The sequence below is a fragment of the Hemitrygon akajei genome, chromosome 1 (assembly GCF_048418815.1).
Source record: "Hemitrygon akajei chromosome 1, sHemAka1.3, whole genome shotgun sequence".
NCBI lineage: Eukaryota > Metazoa > Chordata > Chondrichthyes > Myliobatiformes > Dasyatidae > Hemitrygon > Hemitrygon akajei.
Window position 1 is genome coordinate 41,732,977 of NC_133124.1, and position 15,345 is coordinate 41,748,321.

General features: G+C 39.9%; 1 protein-coding gene across 3 annotated transcripts in view; it reads left to right on the forward strand.

The window, feature by feature from the left end:
* The window catches only part of tox (thymocyte selection-associated high mobility group box), a 250,536-nt gene that overhangs the window by 198,801 nt on the left and 36,390 nt on the right, over nucleotides 1-15,345 (forward strand). For 2 of the 3 annotated variants that reach the window (XM_073041893.1, XM_073041897.1), the window contains exon 4: nucleotides 8,835-9,113. The exons of the other annotated variant lie outside the window; for it this stretch is intronic. In XM_073041893.1, the coding sequence (XP_072897994.1) occupies nucleotides 8,835-9,113 (279 nt within the window). The remainder of the gene's footprint in view (nucleotides 1-8,834; nucleotides 9,114-15,345) is intronic. 3 annotated transcript variants of the gene reach the window in all.

Consider the following 15,345-nt stretch of genomic DNA (forward strand, 5'->3'; position numbering starts at 1 on the left):
TGAAAGGCTTCAGTGCGATGCCCCCTCATCCTTCTAAATTCCAGCAAATACAGACCCTGAGCTATTAAACATTCCTCATATGATAACCCTTTCATTCTCAGAATCACCCTTGTGAGCCTCCTCTGAACCCTCTCTAATGCCAGCATGCCTTTTCTTAGATGGGGAGCCCAAAATTGTTCACAATACTCAAGCTGAGGCCTCGCCAGTTCCTTATAAAGCTTCAGCGTGACATCCCAGCTCTTGTATTCTAGACTTCTTGAAATGAAGGCTAACATTACCTTCCTCACCGCTGACTCTACCTGCAAGTTAGCCTTTAGCGTGTTCTGCACAAGGACTCCAAAGACCCTTTGCATCTCAGATTTTTGGGTTTTTTCCCCGTTCAGAAAATAGTCTGTTTCTTTTCATGTTATACATCCAACAACTTGGATAATGGAAATTGATGGCTTTGTGGCCAAGTTTGCACTTGATACAAAGATGGGTGGAGGAACAGGTAGTTTTGAGGAAGCAGGGAGTCTACAGAATGACTTAGACAGATTGGGTGAATGGGGAAAGAAGTATTAGGTGGAATATTGTGTAGGGAAGTGTATCATCATGCATTTTGGTAGAAGGAATAAAGGTGTAGACTATTTTTAAATGGGGAAAGATTTCAACAATCAGAGATGCAAATAAATGCAATATTAGCTTTCATTTTGAGAGAACTAGAATAATAGAGCAAGGAAGTGATGCTAATGCCTTATAAGACATTGGTCAGACTGCATTTGGAATATAAGTATATTGAGCAGTTTTGGGTCCCTTATCTAAGAAAAAAATGTGCTGGCATTGGAGCCGTTTCAGAGGAGGTTCACGAGAATGATTCTGGGAATGTAAGGGTTAACATATGAGAAGCATTTGTTGTCTCTGGGCCTGTACTCACTGGTGTTTAGAAGGATGAGGGGAAATCTCATTGAACCCTTTTGAATATTGAAAGACCTAGATGTGGTGAGATTGTTCCCAATAGTGGATGAGTCTAGGACCAGAGAGTACAGCCTCAGTATAAAGGGATGTCCATGTGGAAGAGAGATACAAAGGAACTTCTTTCGTCAGTGGGCAGTGAATCTATGGAATTCATTGCCATGGGCAACTGTGGAGGTCAAGTTAGTGAGTATGTTTAAGGCGGAGGTTGATAGGGTCTTAATTAGTCAGGGTGTCTAAAGTTATGGGGAAAAGGCAGGAGAATGGGGTTAAACATAGAAACATAGAAAATAGGTGCAGGAGTAGGCCATTCGGCCCTTCGAGCCTGCACCGCCATTCAGAATGATCATGGCTGAACATCCAACTCAGAACCCTGTACCTGCTTTCTCTCCATACCCCCGATCCCTTTAGCCACAAGGGCCATATCTAACACCCTCTTAAATATAGCCAATGAACTGGCCTCAGCTGTTTCCTGTGGCAGAGAATTCCACAGATTCACCACTCTCTGTGTGAAGAAGTTTTCCTCATCTCAGTCCTAAAAGGCTTCCCCTTTATCCTTAAACTGTGACTCCTCATTCTGGACTTCCCCAACATCAGAAACAATCTTCCTGCATCTAGCCTGTCCAATCCCTTTAGAATTTTATACGTTTCAATAAGATTCCCCCCTCAATCTTCTAAATTCCAGCGAGTATAAGCCTAGTCGATCCAGTCTTTCTTCATATGAAAGTCCTGCCATCCCAGGAATCAATCTGGTGAACCTTCTTTGTACTCCCTCTATGGCAAGAATGTCTTTCCTCAGATTAGGGAACCAAAACTGTACACAATACTCCAGCTGTGGTCTCACCAAGGCCTTGTACAACTGCAGTAGAACCTCCCTGCTCCTGTACTCGAATCCTCTTGCTATGAATGCCAACATACCATTTGTCTTTTTTACTGCCTGATGTACCTGCATGCCCACTTTCAATGACTGGTGTACAATGACACCCAGGTCTCGTTGCACCTCCCCCTTTCCTAATCGGCCGCCATTCAGATAATAATCTGTTTTCCTGTTCTTGCAACCAAAGTGGATAACCTCACATTTATCCACATTAAATTGCATCTGCCATGAATTTGCCCACTCACCTAACCTATCCAAGTCACCCTGCATCCTCTTAGCATCCTCCTCACAGCTAACACTGCCGCCCAGCTTCGTGTCATCTGCAAACTTGGAGATGCTGCATTTAATTCCCTCGTCTAAATCATTAATATATATTGTAAACAACTGAGGTCCCAGCACTGAGCCTTGCGGCACCCCACTAGTCACTGCCTGCCATTCTGAAAAGGTCCCGTTTACTCCCACTCTTTGCTTCCTGTCTGCCAACCAATTCTCTACCCACATCAATACCATACCCCCAATACTGTGTGCTTTAAGTTTGCACACTAATCTCCTGTGTGGGACCTTGTCAAAAGCCTTTTGAAAATCCAAATATACCACATCCACTGGTTCTCCCCTATCCACTCTACTAGTTACATCCTCAAAAAATTCTATAGGATTCGTCAGACATGATTTTCCTTTCACAAATCCATGTAGACTTTGTCTGATGATTTCACCTCTTTCCAAATGTGCTGTTATCTCATCTTTGATAACTGACTCTAGCATTTTCCCCACCACCGATGTCAGGCTAACCAGTCTATAATTCCCCGGTTTCTCTCTCCCTCCTTTTTTAAAAAGTGGGGTTACATTAGCCACCCTCCAATCCTCCAGAACGAATCCAGGATCTAAGGAGTTTTGAAAAATTATCACTAATGCATCCACTATTTCTTGGGCTACTTCCTTAAGCACTATGGGATGCAGACCATCTGGCCCTGGGGATTTATCTGCCTTTAACCCCTTCAATTTACCTAACACCACTTCCTTACTAACATGTATTTCCCTCAGTTCCTCCATCTCACTAGACCCTCGGTCCCCCACTATTCCCCTACTGGAAGATTATTTATGTCCTCCTTAGTGAAGACAGAACCAAAGTAGTTATTCAATTGGTCTGCCATGTCCTTGTTCCCCATGATCAATTGAGAGATACTAAATCAGCCATGATGGAATGGTGGAGCAAACTCAATGGGTGGAATGCCCTACTTCTGCTCCTATGACTTATGGTCTTTACTGGATATAGATGCATCTTTCCATGATAATTAAGGGAGTTTGTAAGTTCCACTTATATTTTAGATTTAGATTTCAGAGATACAGCACAGTTACTGGCCATTCTGGTCCAATGAGCCTGCAGCACTCGATTACACCAATGACCAATTTACTTACTAACCTGTACATCTATGGACTGTGGGAGGAAACTGGGATGTCTGGAGGAGACCCACTGTCTTCTTCATGCCACTCCATCACGTTGTGTGACTTACCTCCATGCTAAATGGAATAAATGGGATAAATTCAGAACTGAACTAGCACTTCCATACTGGACATCCACAAGTGGCTCTGGACTATCAGCAGCAGTAACAGAATTGCTGATAAATTGTAGTGACATTCTTCCATATTGTTTAAGCTCAGCAAAAAGTGACAAAGCATGCATGTATTCCTATTGACTACAATTATACAAATGTGGTTTTAAATAGGAATAAACTCAAGAGATTCTGCAGATGCTGGAAATCCAAAGTAACACATATAAAAAACTGAAGGAAATCAGCAGGTCAGGCAGAATCTATGGAGAGAAATAAAGAGTGACGTTTTGAGCCAAGACCCTCTAATTTTAAACAAGAATGACAGTTTGGGAGAGATATCATGTAGAGCATGAGTTCTGAATTTCTCAAACATGAGAAAATCTCCAGATGCTGGAAATCAAAAACAACACAGACAAAATACTGAAGGAACTCAGCAGGCCAGGCAGCATCTACGGAAAAGAGTAAGCTCTCAATGTTTCAGGCTGAGACCCTTCATCATGACTGGAAAGAAAGAGGAGAAGTCGGAATAAGAAGGTAGGGGGAGGGGAGGAAGAAGTATAAAGTTGTGAGTGACAGGTGAATCCAGGGGAGAGGTGGGTGTGAAGTAAAGAGCAGGGAAGTTGATTGATGAAAGAGATAAAGAGTTGGAGAAGGGGGAATCTGAAAGGAGAGGATGGAAGACCATGAACAAAAGGAAAGAGGTGGAGCACCAGAGGGAGGTGATGGGCAGGTAAGGAGATAAGGTGAGAGAAATGGAATGGGGGATGGTGAAAGGGGGGGCGGGGGAGAATCACCGGGAGTTTGAAGAAACTTATGTTGGAGGATACCCAGATGGAATATAAAGTGTTGCTCCTCCGACCTGAGTGTGGCCTCATCATGACAGTAAAGCAGGCCATGGACTGACATGTCAGAATAGGAAGTCAAATTGAAATGGGTGGCTACCAAAAGATCATGCTTTTTTGGTCGATGGAGCATAGATGATCAACAAAGTGCTCTCCCAATTTAAGTGGTGTCCTATTAATATACAAGAGGCTACACCAGGAGCTCCAGATACAGTAAATAACCCCAACAGACTCGCAGATGAAGTGTGCCTCACCTGGAAGAACTGTTTGGGGCCCTGAGTGGAAGTGTGGGAGTGAGGGAAGAGGTGTAGGGACAGGTGTAGTACTTGTAACACTTGCAAGGATAAGTACCAGGAGGGAGGTCAATGAGGAAGGATGAGTGGACAAGGGAGTCACATAGGAAGCAATCCCAGCAGAAAGTGTAAAGTAGAGGAGGGGTGGTGAGAAGGGAAAGATGTGCTTGATGGTGGGATCCCGTTGGACATGGCAGAAATTACAGAGAATTATGTGCTGGACGGTGAGGCTAGTGGGGTGGTAGGTGAGGTCAAGAGGAACTCTGTCCCCCAGTGTGATGGTGGGAGAATGGGATGAGGGCAGATGCAGGTGAGGGCAGCATTTAGAATTTGTAGTTGTAGTTCTGAACTTCTGGTTATTTACAAGTCTCTAAGGCAGTCACTTAACACAAGTAGTAATCCTTGTGATAACCAATTGTTCTAATACCTATTTCAGACCCAGACAACCAAACTGAGCTTGAGCTTGGTGGTATATGTCTGGCACTTTTCAGCTTTGCTGCGTCCACAACTGCCCAATCAGTGCTTATAGAATCCACCAACAGAGACTGCCTAACAAATATTAAACAATAATAAAATGTGTGTGTGTTTTTTATATTTCTGTTGCCTTAGAAACAGGAGGAGCACTCCTTTGCTTGCTTGCTCAATAGGACTACTGCACTCAGAGTGCCTTGTTCAAAATCCCACCCCACCAAAGGCCCAAGCCAGACGGTTTTGTAAAGCCTCTAACCAGTGCACTTTATTGCAATGATCAGATCCTGTGTTTCGCTCATTCATTTTGCCTATTTGTATGGAAAAATTGTGACCAATATTTAATTGCTCTGGATAAGTATCAGAGAATTGGTGTACGGGAACAGCTTGACTTCAATTAGAATCTAGTTCTTGGTTAAAAATTTAACAGTGAATTATAAAAAAGAGTTGTGATTTCTTTTCCTGCATCCTAAATTTTGTGTTAGATCTACTGATCTAACTGCCGTGTGAGAGCATAGGCCCAACAAAGAATCTTCATCTACTTCCCTTCTTAAAAAGCACCCTGAAATTGATGTTAAGTGAGCTTTTGATGATCACTTCCAATGACTAATGACTGAGAGTTGAAATTTGCTTCTATTGCACCTCTGTGAAGCACTTTGAGAAGATTTACTGCTCTGCTGTTGGATGTAGTTGATATGGTACCATTGCTAATTGTAGCAACAGAACAGGGTCTGAGGAAGGTTGACCTTAATTAACCCATCGTATGGGTGTTTATTTTAGCTATGTTGTTTGTCTTGTTATGTAGGTTGGAAACCCCTATCTTATTTTGGAAATCTCCTTCAAGACAGAGCCCATTTTTTTTTGTGATCACAATTAATTTACAAGAATTCATGATGCTCACTGTGGAATATTCAAAACAAGCCTCACCTTATTAGTGGAAATATTATAGACGTAGATATTAGAAAAAAACCTTGTGAAAGTCTGAGAGTGAGAAGATCTTCTACCTCTATTTCCTTTATATCATTTGCATTGTGCATAAATAAATTGTCAGATTATTTCTCGGCTACTGACAATCAGCTCAAGTAGTTATGAGAAGTATAGCCACTCTATGTAAGAAGGTGTCTGTGATTTGAATTTACAGCAAATATTCACAAGAGTAAAGACATTATTTTTCATTTTGACAAATTGGATGAGGGAAGAATACTGATTGTTTAAGGAATTTTACAACTGTTGCATCGTTGCAAAGAACTTTGGTACCCGAGCTGTATGCTGTCACACGTGCACATTCCAACGGGTATACAAATGTTCATGAAACGACTCTTCCCAGCACAAATTTTATTTATCAAGGTCACGTGCAGCTTTGTTTATTTTGTATTCTTGAAACAAGGGCTTTGTCTATGTCCCTTTGTTTACTGACAAAAAATGGCAGCAAATATATTCAGAAGATTTAGTGGCTGTAAAGCTTTTTGGGATGGGATTTCATGAGGCTCCATGCAGTCTCAGCACTACAGTGTATGATTTGTATGCTATTTGAGACGTGGTTTTTGGGATCAGTGTGAATGGAAGTGATAATTAACTTTAGGCAGTTAAAAATAGTACATTGCGTTACATGAAGCTGAGTGCTGAGCTCAATGACACAAAAGATTGAATTAGCTATATTAGAGCAGCAGTCGATAACATTATAATAAACATAAAGGATACTACAGATGCTGGAAATCCAGAGTAACACACACAAAGTGTTGGGAGGAACTCAGCAGGTCATGCAGCATCTATGGAGGGGAATAAACTGCCGAAGTTTTGGGCTGACACCCTTCTCCAGGACCTCTTCAGAATCTTTATCAGGTAGATAGGGTCGTAAAGAAAGCTTTTGGCACATTGGTCTTCATAATTTTTTTTCCTGCGGAGCATCAAGAAAGCTCACCTCTGTCCCAGGATACTGACGAACTTTTACCGCTGTACCATTGACAGCATACTCACCAACTGCATCTCAGTGTGGTATAGTAATTGTCCCGTATCGGACTGCAAAGCACTCCAGCGTGTGGTGAAAACTGCCCAGCGGATTATCGACACTCAATTGCCCACCATTGAGAATATCTACCATAAACACTGCCTAGGCAGGGCGAAAAGCATTATCAAGGATGCATCTCACCCTAACCATGGACTTTTTACTCTCCTCCCATCCGGTAGGCACTACAGAAGCCTCTGCTCCCGCACCAGCGGGCACAGGAAAAGCTTCTTCCCTGAGGCTGTGACCCTGCTGAACCTCACATCACAGCGCTACGCAGTATTGCACCCATATTGTACTGTCTCAGTACTTTTATATTTGTATGCTGTAGCGCTTATTATTCGCAGTTATTTTGTAAATAACACTATTCTTTGCATTTCTCGTTAGATGCTAACTGAATTTCATTGGCTTTGTAGCTGTACTCGGCACAATGACAATAAAGTTGCATTTAATCTAATCAATACAGGAGATGGGATGTATTGTTGAAGTTGTTTAAATCATTGGTGAGGCTTAATTTGGAATATTGTGTGCAGTTTTGGTCACCTACCTATAGGAAAGATGTTAATAAAGTTGAAAGAGCACAGAGAATATTTATAAGGATGTTGCCGGGACTGGAGAACTTGAGTTATAAGGAAAGATTGGAGAGGTTAGGACTTTATTCCGTGGAACGTAGAAGATTGAGGGGAGATTTGATAGAGCTAATCAATATTATGAGGGGTATTGATAGGGTAAATGGAAGCAGGCTTTTTTCCCCTGAGGTTGGGTGATGCTACAAATAGAGGTCATGGGTTAATAGTGAAAAGAGAAAGATTTAAGCAAACATAAGGGGAAACATCTTCATTCAGTGGATCATGAGAGAGTGGAACTTGCTGCCAGCTTAAGTGGTGTATGTGAGCTCAATTTCGATGTTTAAGAGAAGTTTGGATAGTGGTAGGGTTGTGGAGGACTATGGTCCGGGTGCACATTAATGGGAGTAGGCAGTTTAAATGGTTCGTCACAGACTAGAAGGCTGAATGGCCTGTTTCTGTGCTGAGCTTTTCTATGTCTCAATTTTATATGTGTTACTCTCAGAAGCATAAGGTGTTGGCTTGGAGTCATTATTGACCCAGACAACGTGAGTATGTAGCAAAGATAAGATCATTGCTGAAGTAGTTTTCATGTGACCTCTTTAAGTTGCATTGTTTGCTTCCATCTGGATAACTAGAATTTCAATAGAGCTACTGTATGTGCAGTTACTTTTTAATGGCATACTTACATGATCACAATTGATATGAGAATATTCTATTTCATACATATGATCATTTAGACATTGTGTTTTCTGAAATGTTTCTGTGAAATGAACAGTGTTTCACTAAATCATTTTTAAAATGCATGAGGAAAATGATCTCTCATTATCACACCAGATCTAGTTAACAAAAAACACAATACAAAGTCTTCTAGTTTTTTCTATTATAAGAACTAGTATTGAAAGTGTGTGTAATGGAAAATATCACCTCAGGCAACAGGCTGTTGTTTTCTAAGATGGTGATTGTAAGACATCTGTTTGCTTGTTTAAAATATTGTGCAATTTGCAGAAAAGTTGCATATTGTTTAGATAGTTACACAGAAATTAATCACTAATGCTCCTTCGATAGCAAACAATTGTTGTACAGGTTTCTTTTCACTGTATGCTTTTAAATTAATTTTTAATAAACTGCATACTTGAAATTTTTGTGGGATTTATGTCAGTAAAGCATACAAGATTGATTTAATCGTAATCAAAACCATCCATCTCAGTATTCAAAATGTGTGTTTTTCTTCAGTACTATTTATTTATTATTTCCCCACCACCATCATTTTCTTTTCCAGATGCATGATCTGGGAAACACAGAAACTACTCATTACAGTGCTCACCCACAGATGTCAATTATGAGATCTGCTATCCGATCTACAGATATCAGACACCCGGGAATAATGCAACGTGGTCAGCTGACCACTATAAACCAGTCACAACTCAGTGCACAACTTGGTCTTAATATGGGAGGAAATGCTATCCAACACAGCTCACCATCCCCACCAGGAAGCAAGTCCGCTACTCCATCACCATCCAGCTCAGTCCATGAAGATGAAACGGATGAGACATCCAAGGTGTGTAAAGCTCCGTTACGTAAAGCTTCCAATACAATGACTTGGAGGAGTTACTGAGCTAGACTGTATTTGGAAACTGATGAGAACTATCATTAGTCCAAAGTCCATTCATCTGTGAAGTCATCTTTGTTAATTTAACATTCTTAAGTTTCATCCTCGTTCCAAACCAGTTTAATTGTATCATTCCCACTCACTGTTTAAACATAAATATCTAAAATTAGGAAAAGAAGCTGGACAAACCCCTGTCTTTAGAAAAATATAATTATTGTAAACTATAATAAAACCTGTAACCGCCATTAAAAATGGTACTTCAGATTGATTTTGTCCATTTCTGACACCTCCCTTCCCTTTCTAGATCTCTGTTTCCATCTCTGGAGACAAACTGTTGATCTTTTTTAAATCTACTGAGTTCCATGGCTGTTTTCCCACCGTGTCACCTGTAAAAATGCTTATTTCCTTTTCTCAGTTCCTTTGTCTCTTCCACATCTGTTCCAAGGATGAGGCTTTCCTTTCCAAGGTATCAGAGATGGCCTCCTTGTTCAAAGAACAGAGTTACCTTCCTCCACTATTGCTGCTTCCCTCACCCACATCTCCTCCTTTTCCCCAGACATCTGTGTCCACTCCATCTTCACACTATCCTCTTGTTCTTACCTACCACCCCACATCCAGCACATCATTCTCTGCAACTTCCATCATCTCCAAAGGGATCAGACCACCAAATACATTTTTACCTCCACCCCACTACTCTCTGCTTTCCACAGGGATTGCTCCCATCATGATTCCCTTGTCCATTCATCCCTCCCCACTAATCTCCCTCCCGGCACTTATCCCTGCAAGCGGCCAAAGTGCGACACCTGCCCATTCGCCTCCTCCCTCACCTCCATTCAAGGCCCCAAACAGTCCTTCCAAGTGAGGCAACACTTCACCTGAGAATCTGTAGGGGTCATCTATTGCATCCAATGCTCCCGAAGTGGTCTTCTGTACATTGATGAGACCCATCGTAAATTGGGGGACCATTTGTCGAGCACCTCCACTCTATCCAGCAAAAGCAGAACTCCTTAGTGACCAAACATTTTAATTCCAATTCCCATTCCCATTCTGATATGTCAGTCCATGGCCTCCTCTTGTGCCACGATGAGGCTACCCTCAGGGTGGAGGAACCACGCCTTATATTTTGTCTGGTAGCCTCCAACCTGATGGCATAAATATCAATTTCTCCTTCTGGTAAAACTATTGTTCCCTATCCTTCCCCTTTTGTTCTTTTCACAAACTCTTGTCCCTTAGCTTTTCTCACCCGCCCATCCCTTCCTTCCCTTTCCCCTATCATCCATTCTCCTCGCCTATCAGATTCCTTCCTCACCAGCGTTTTATCTTTCCCACCCTCCTGGCTTCACCTATCAACTTCTAGCTATCCACTCTCCCCCCCCCCCCATCTTTTTATTCTGACATTTTGCCCCTTTCTTTTCAGTCCTGAAGAAGGGTCTCGGCCCAAAGTATCAACTGTTCATTTCCATTGATGTTCCTCCAGCATTTTGTATGTGTTGCTTCATTGTTAGCTGCTGTTCATAAAACTGGTATAAACAAAATACATGAAAGTTTATTCCACATACTTGTGGTAATAATGCATATGCTGAATTATCTTTAATTAGTTTTTCATATTTCTTTTAAACACAAGTAGGCTTTCATATGAAGTTTCTTTTGTTGTACTGATGAATGTGAAGAAGAGAACAATTTTTTTAATAGATTCCTGTAACACATTTAATTTCCTGCACATTTCTTAAAGTCGTGTGGGAAATTGAAAACCACAGAAGTGTGTGAAGTGGAAAAACATTAATTTCCAAAAATGGACTAACTTACAAAGAAATAACAACTGAAATCACTTCCTGAAAGTTATTTGAATGCTAGACCTTGATGACATTAAGTTTGTATTTAATAAGCTAAAGTGGTCTTCGGAATCCTGAGTGTGATTTTAAGGCTCATGGTCCATCTAGCAATGTAATAAAATTAACATAAGAGAGAGAGAAAAAAACATTTTCTTCTGTCAGCAGATGGAGAAAACTGCGTGATTACACTGAGCAATGAACAAAGTCAAACCAACAACTTAACAACAAAGAGAAACACTATGAAGAATAAGACAACCTGAATTGTCTGTTCATTCTTTATAATAGGTGCTCAGTACTACATTTTGACAATGGGAAGAGAATAGCTTTTAAATTATGTGGGGCTTTTTTTTTATGGTTTCCCACTTCAGCTCTGGTGAGAAACTTGCAGAGAAATGCTCTGAAGAGCTGAAAGTGGCGACTCACACTATTTCTTCTGCTGGTTCTCTGCTTTAGTTTTAGTAAAGGATAGGTAGAATTTGTCTAGAGTTTTAGGCTCAGTCAAAAAAAGACATATGTTCTTAAAAGTTGCAAAGATGCTGCTTTTAGGAAATAGAACTCTTCTGATTTTGAACAGCCCATGTTGAAATTTCAGTTTTAAGTAATTGGGCTGTGAAATTGGCAGATCAGATGAACCATCGCTGGGAAGGAAATAAGATGCATAGTGAGCACTCAGAAATTAAAATTGTCTCTTTTTCACTCTCATGAAAATCTGTGCACAGTTTCTGATTCCCATACCAAATCTGTTTCTATTTGAAACCAGTTCCCCTGTACACCACCTTACCTAGCTTTGGTTTGCTTATCACCAGTGCTATTATGTGTACTGTGACAGCTAACCAGATATTAACTGTGGAAAAACTGATCTTTTATATTGCTAACGCATTGAGAGAAACTAAAATACTTCAAAGTGAAACTGAAATATTTTGCTGTAACAGAATACAAATCATCAAATGATGTTAATCTCAAATGGTATAAACCCTCTTCCCCCATGGCAGGAGAATGTTAAGTAAATTATAATAAGGAAAGGATACCATATAAAGTTTAATAGGGGAAAAAGAGTCAATTTGAAGGCAAATGGGTAAAGATAAGTGCTAGTTTTAGCTAACAAAACCTGATCTTTTTTCACAATTGAATCACTATTTTCAATTAAATACATGATGTAATTTTTTCGTTCTTTATCTTGAGTTTTGTTACCAATACATTGAGTAGGTAACCAGCAAATACTGAAACAGAAGACAGGTCAGGCAGTATCTGTAGAAAGAGAAGCATTCAGTGTTTCAATTCAGAGACCCTTCATCAAAAGGAGAAATAAAGGTGGTAATTTTAAGCTGAATAAAAGGTAGCTGGAGGGGTGTTTGGTCAAATAGGCTAATAGGACAATTATGGAGTAAATACCCTTCTGGGGCCATTTTGTGTTGCTTATAACAGGGCTGTGGAATTTGCCCAGAAAGTCAGATAATAATATTGGCTCAGTTTTATTTCTTTCTCCATTAGTGCAGCTCAATTTGTTGGGCATATTCCACGGCCATATTATTAGAAACACAGATAAACAGATGTTACGTTAAAAAAAAATTAACCAAGTGCCCCTTTAATTCATTTGATCTGGTCTTGTCCTATCACAGGTATTCAATTTGCCATATTGACCCCCCCCCCCCCCCCACCCCTTGCCACTTTTTCCTGCAACTTCCAGTTGTGACTCAGATTCTCAGTGGTACAACTGGGAAAGATTAACTGTTTCCTTTTCTGCAGATGCTGCCTGACCATCTACAGTACTGTGCAAAAGTCTTAGGTACATATGTATATAGCTAGGGTGCCCAAGGTTTTGCGCAGTACTGTATTGGTCAATGTAGATCAAAGAGCGAGTTTGTAAATCTGGTGGGAGCAAAGTATGTTGGGAATGGCAAGGGTGGAGCTCAGTGGGGGAGATGCGGGACAGGTATCGGAGAAGGAATGCCAGGGGCAGAGGGTGGTGCAATTGCAAACACACCCAGCCCTGAAATAGCAGGCAAGGTCATTTGATTCCAAACACTTAGCTTATTGATCATTACAGAATGTCTCTGTGGTGATTCCCTCTCCCTTCCCCTTTTCCTAACCATGATTCCCTTGCCCCTGCATTCTTCCCACTCAGTCTACAGTAGAGACCTGTATCCGAATCGAGTTTATCAATCTCACGTATGTCATGACATTTGTTTTTTTTATATAGAAGCAGTAGAGTGCAATAAATAAAATTACTACAGTGCTGTGCAAAACTCTTATGAACCCTAGCTATAATTAAGAGTTTTGCACAGCACTGTACAGCAGGTTGGAAAATACCTTAAACTGAAACTTGATTAGAAGGGAAGGTGTTGCTTTTTTAACCAGAAAAAAAACAAATTATCATTCCATTCTACCCTCCTTTCACATTGTGTGATTTTCTATTTCACGGAAAATAAAAATATCAACTGGGCTTCAAAACTATGCAGCATCCTAAAGTAATGTTGATTTTATTTCAGAGAGAAATATCTGACATTAGGTTTCATGAAACTGTTTTAAAAGAACTCAGTGGGCAACCAAAACAGAGTCACAGAGTTATACGACACAAAAACAGGACCTTTGGCCAAACTTATCCATGCCATACAACATGTATGCTGTATCTTGGTCTCATCTGCCTGTGTTTGGTCCAATCTCTTTAAACCTTTCCTGCCAAAATTTCCTTTAAATGTTGTAATTATACCTGCTTCTACCACTACCTCTGGCAGATTGCCATACACCTATCCCCTTTTAAATCTCCCCTCTCACCTTAAAACTATGCCCTCTAATTTTGGACTCCCATTCCATGCAGAAAAGACTGTGACTATCTACCTTATCTATGCTCTACCTAGTTTTATAAGCTTCCATGAGGTCCTCCCTCAGCCTTCTTTGCTCAAAGCAAAACAACCCCAGTCTATCCAATCTCTCCTTACAGTATACCTCAAGCACAGCAGAACATGTTCATACATTGAATTGCAGGATTCCAGATTTTCTCAAATAACGCTATTTCTACCACTACAACAGTACAGTAATGTTCTTAAAGACAGATATCAAAAAGTAGCCAGGATTCCTGTTTCCAAGACCTTATGAAAGAGCATATGTTGATATATAGTAAAGACCAAGTTCAGCATTTTCTAATACCTTACTTGGGTTCACAGACTGAAAATGTACATATTCCCACTGAATACTCAATGAGGCAGAGTTTAAAATTGCTCAATCTTTTACTTAATATGTTTGCTTTCAGATCTTTTGGAAAATATTCTGCCACTCTTGAAAAGGAAACCTTTCAATGTACATTTTGATGAAATTTTCCAAAATTCTGCTGCAGGAGAGAAATGACATTTTATTTATCTAGCAGCAGTTATATATCTATGAGTGACGCTCATGGTGTATATGTTATGCTATAGTTTGGGTTTCGCAATGAAACAGAAAATGTCAGAGCAATCAGCTGGTTAGGCCACATGTATGGAAAATGAAACATAGTTAATGCTCCAGTAAATGACCCTTCATCAGAACTGAGAAAGAGCTAAAACAAGTTGGTTTTCAGTTGCAGAAGGGAAAGAGGAGAGATAGAGAAAACAAAGGGAATACTACTAAAAGAGTATGTTTAACATTGCTGTTCTGATTTACGTTCAGTTTTATTTAGTTATTAAATTAAACTGCTGCATGCTTTTTTAACAATGAAATGTTACACTGGAGCAAAAGTAAAAATGTGAATGTTTTTCTCTCATAATTACCATACAATTGCAGCATCGCTATCTTATGGACAGTAATCCCAGAGATTTTTTAATTACACAGCAAAATTAGGAGATGATCATACCAGTTGCTTTGAACAAAGCATTTCACAGTATATTTTGCATGAAAATACAACAAATTGTTTTCATAGTAAATGCTGTTGAAGGTTTCCCATCATAAAATTGTTTTAATTTTAATCCATTGTTTACATCATATGTATACAGATATTGCTGATTTTCCCTGTTGTATTGAAGAGAATTGCAACTGTGTAGATTATATATTTAACATCACATTTTCTCAGAGAGCAATAGGCCATTTGTAGACTATATGTTTGGTATTTTGCAATAAAGAAAATTATAATTTAACATTATTGTAACATAATTGGCCAATGTGGTTGTCTATTTAACTGCAAACTTCTAGGCTGATCATATTAGATTTATTCCATTTTACTGGGTGCTCAGCCAAGCCAAAACATTACCTCAAAACTGACTTGTAGATAGAAATTACGTTGATTAAAATTATCATATGAATGTAAAGCATGCTTACCTCACCTTTTCCATATTATTAGCTGACAGAACAACTAAAAAAATTAATGGCAACATATCTGC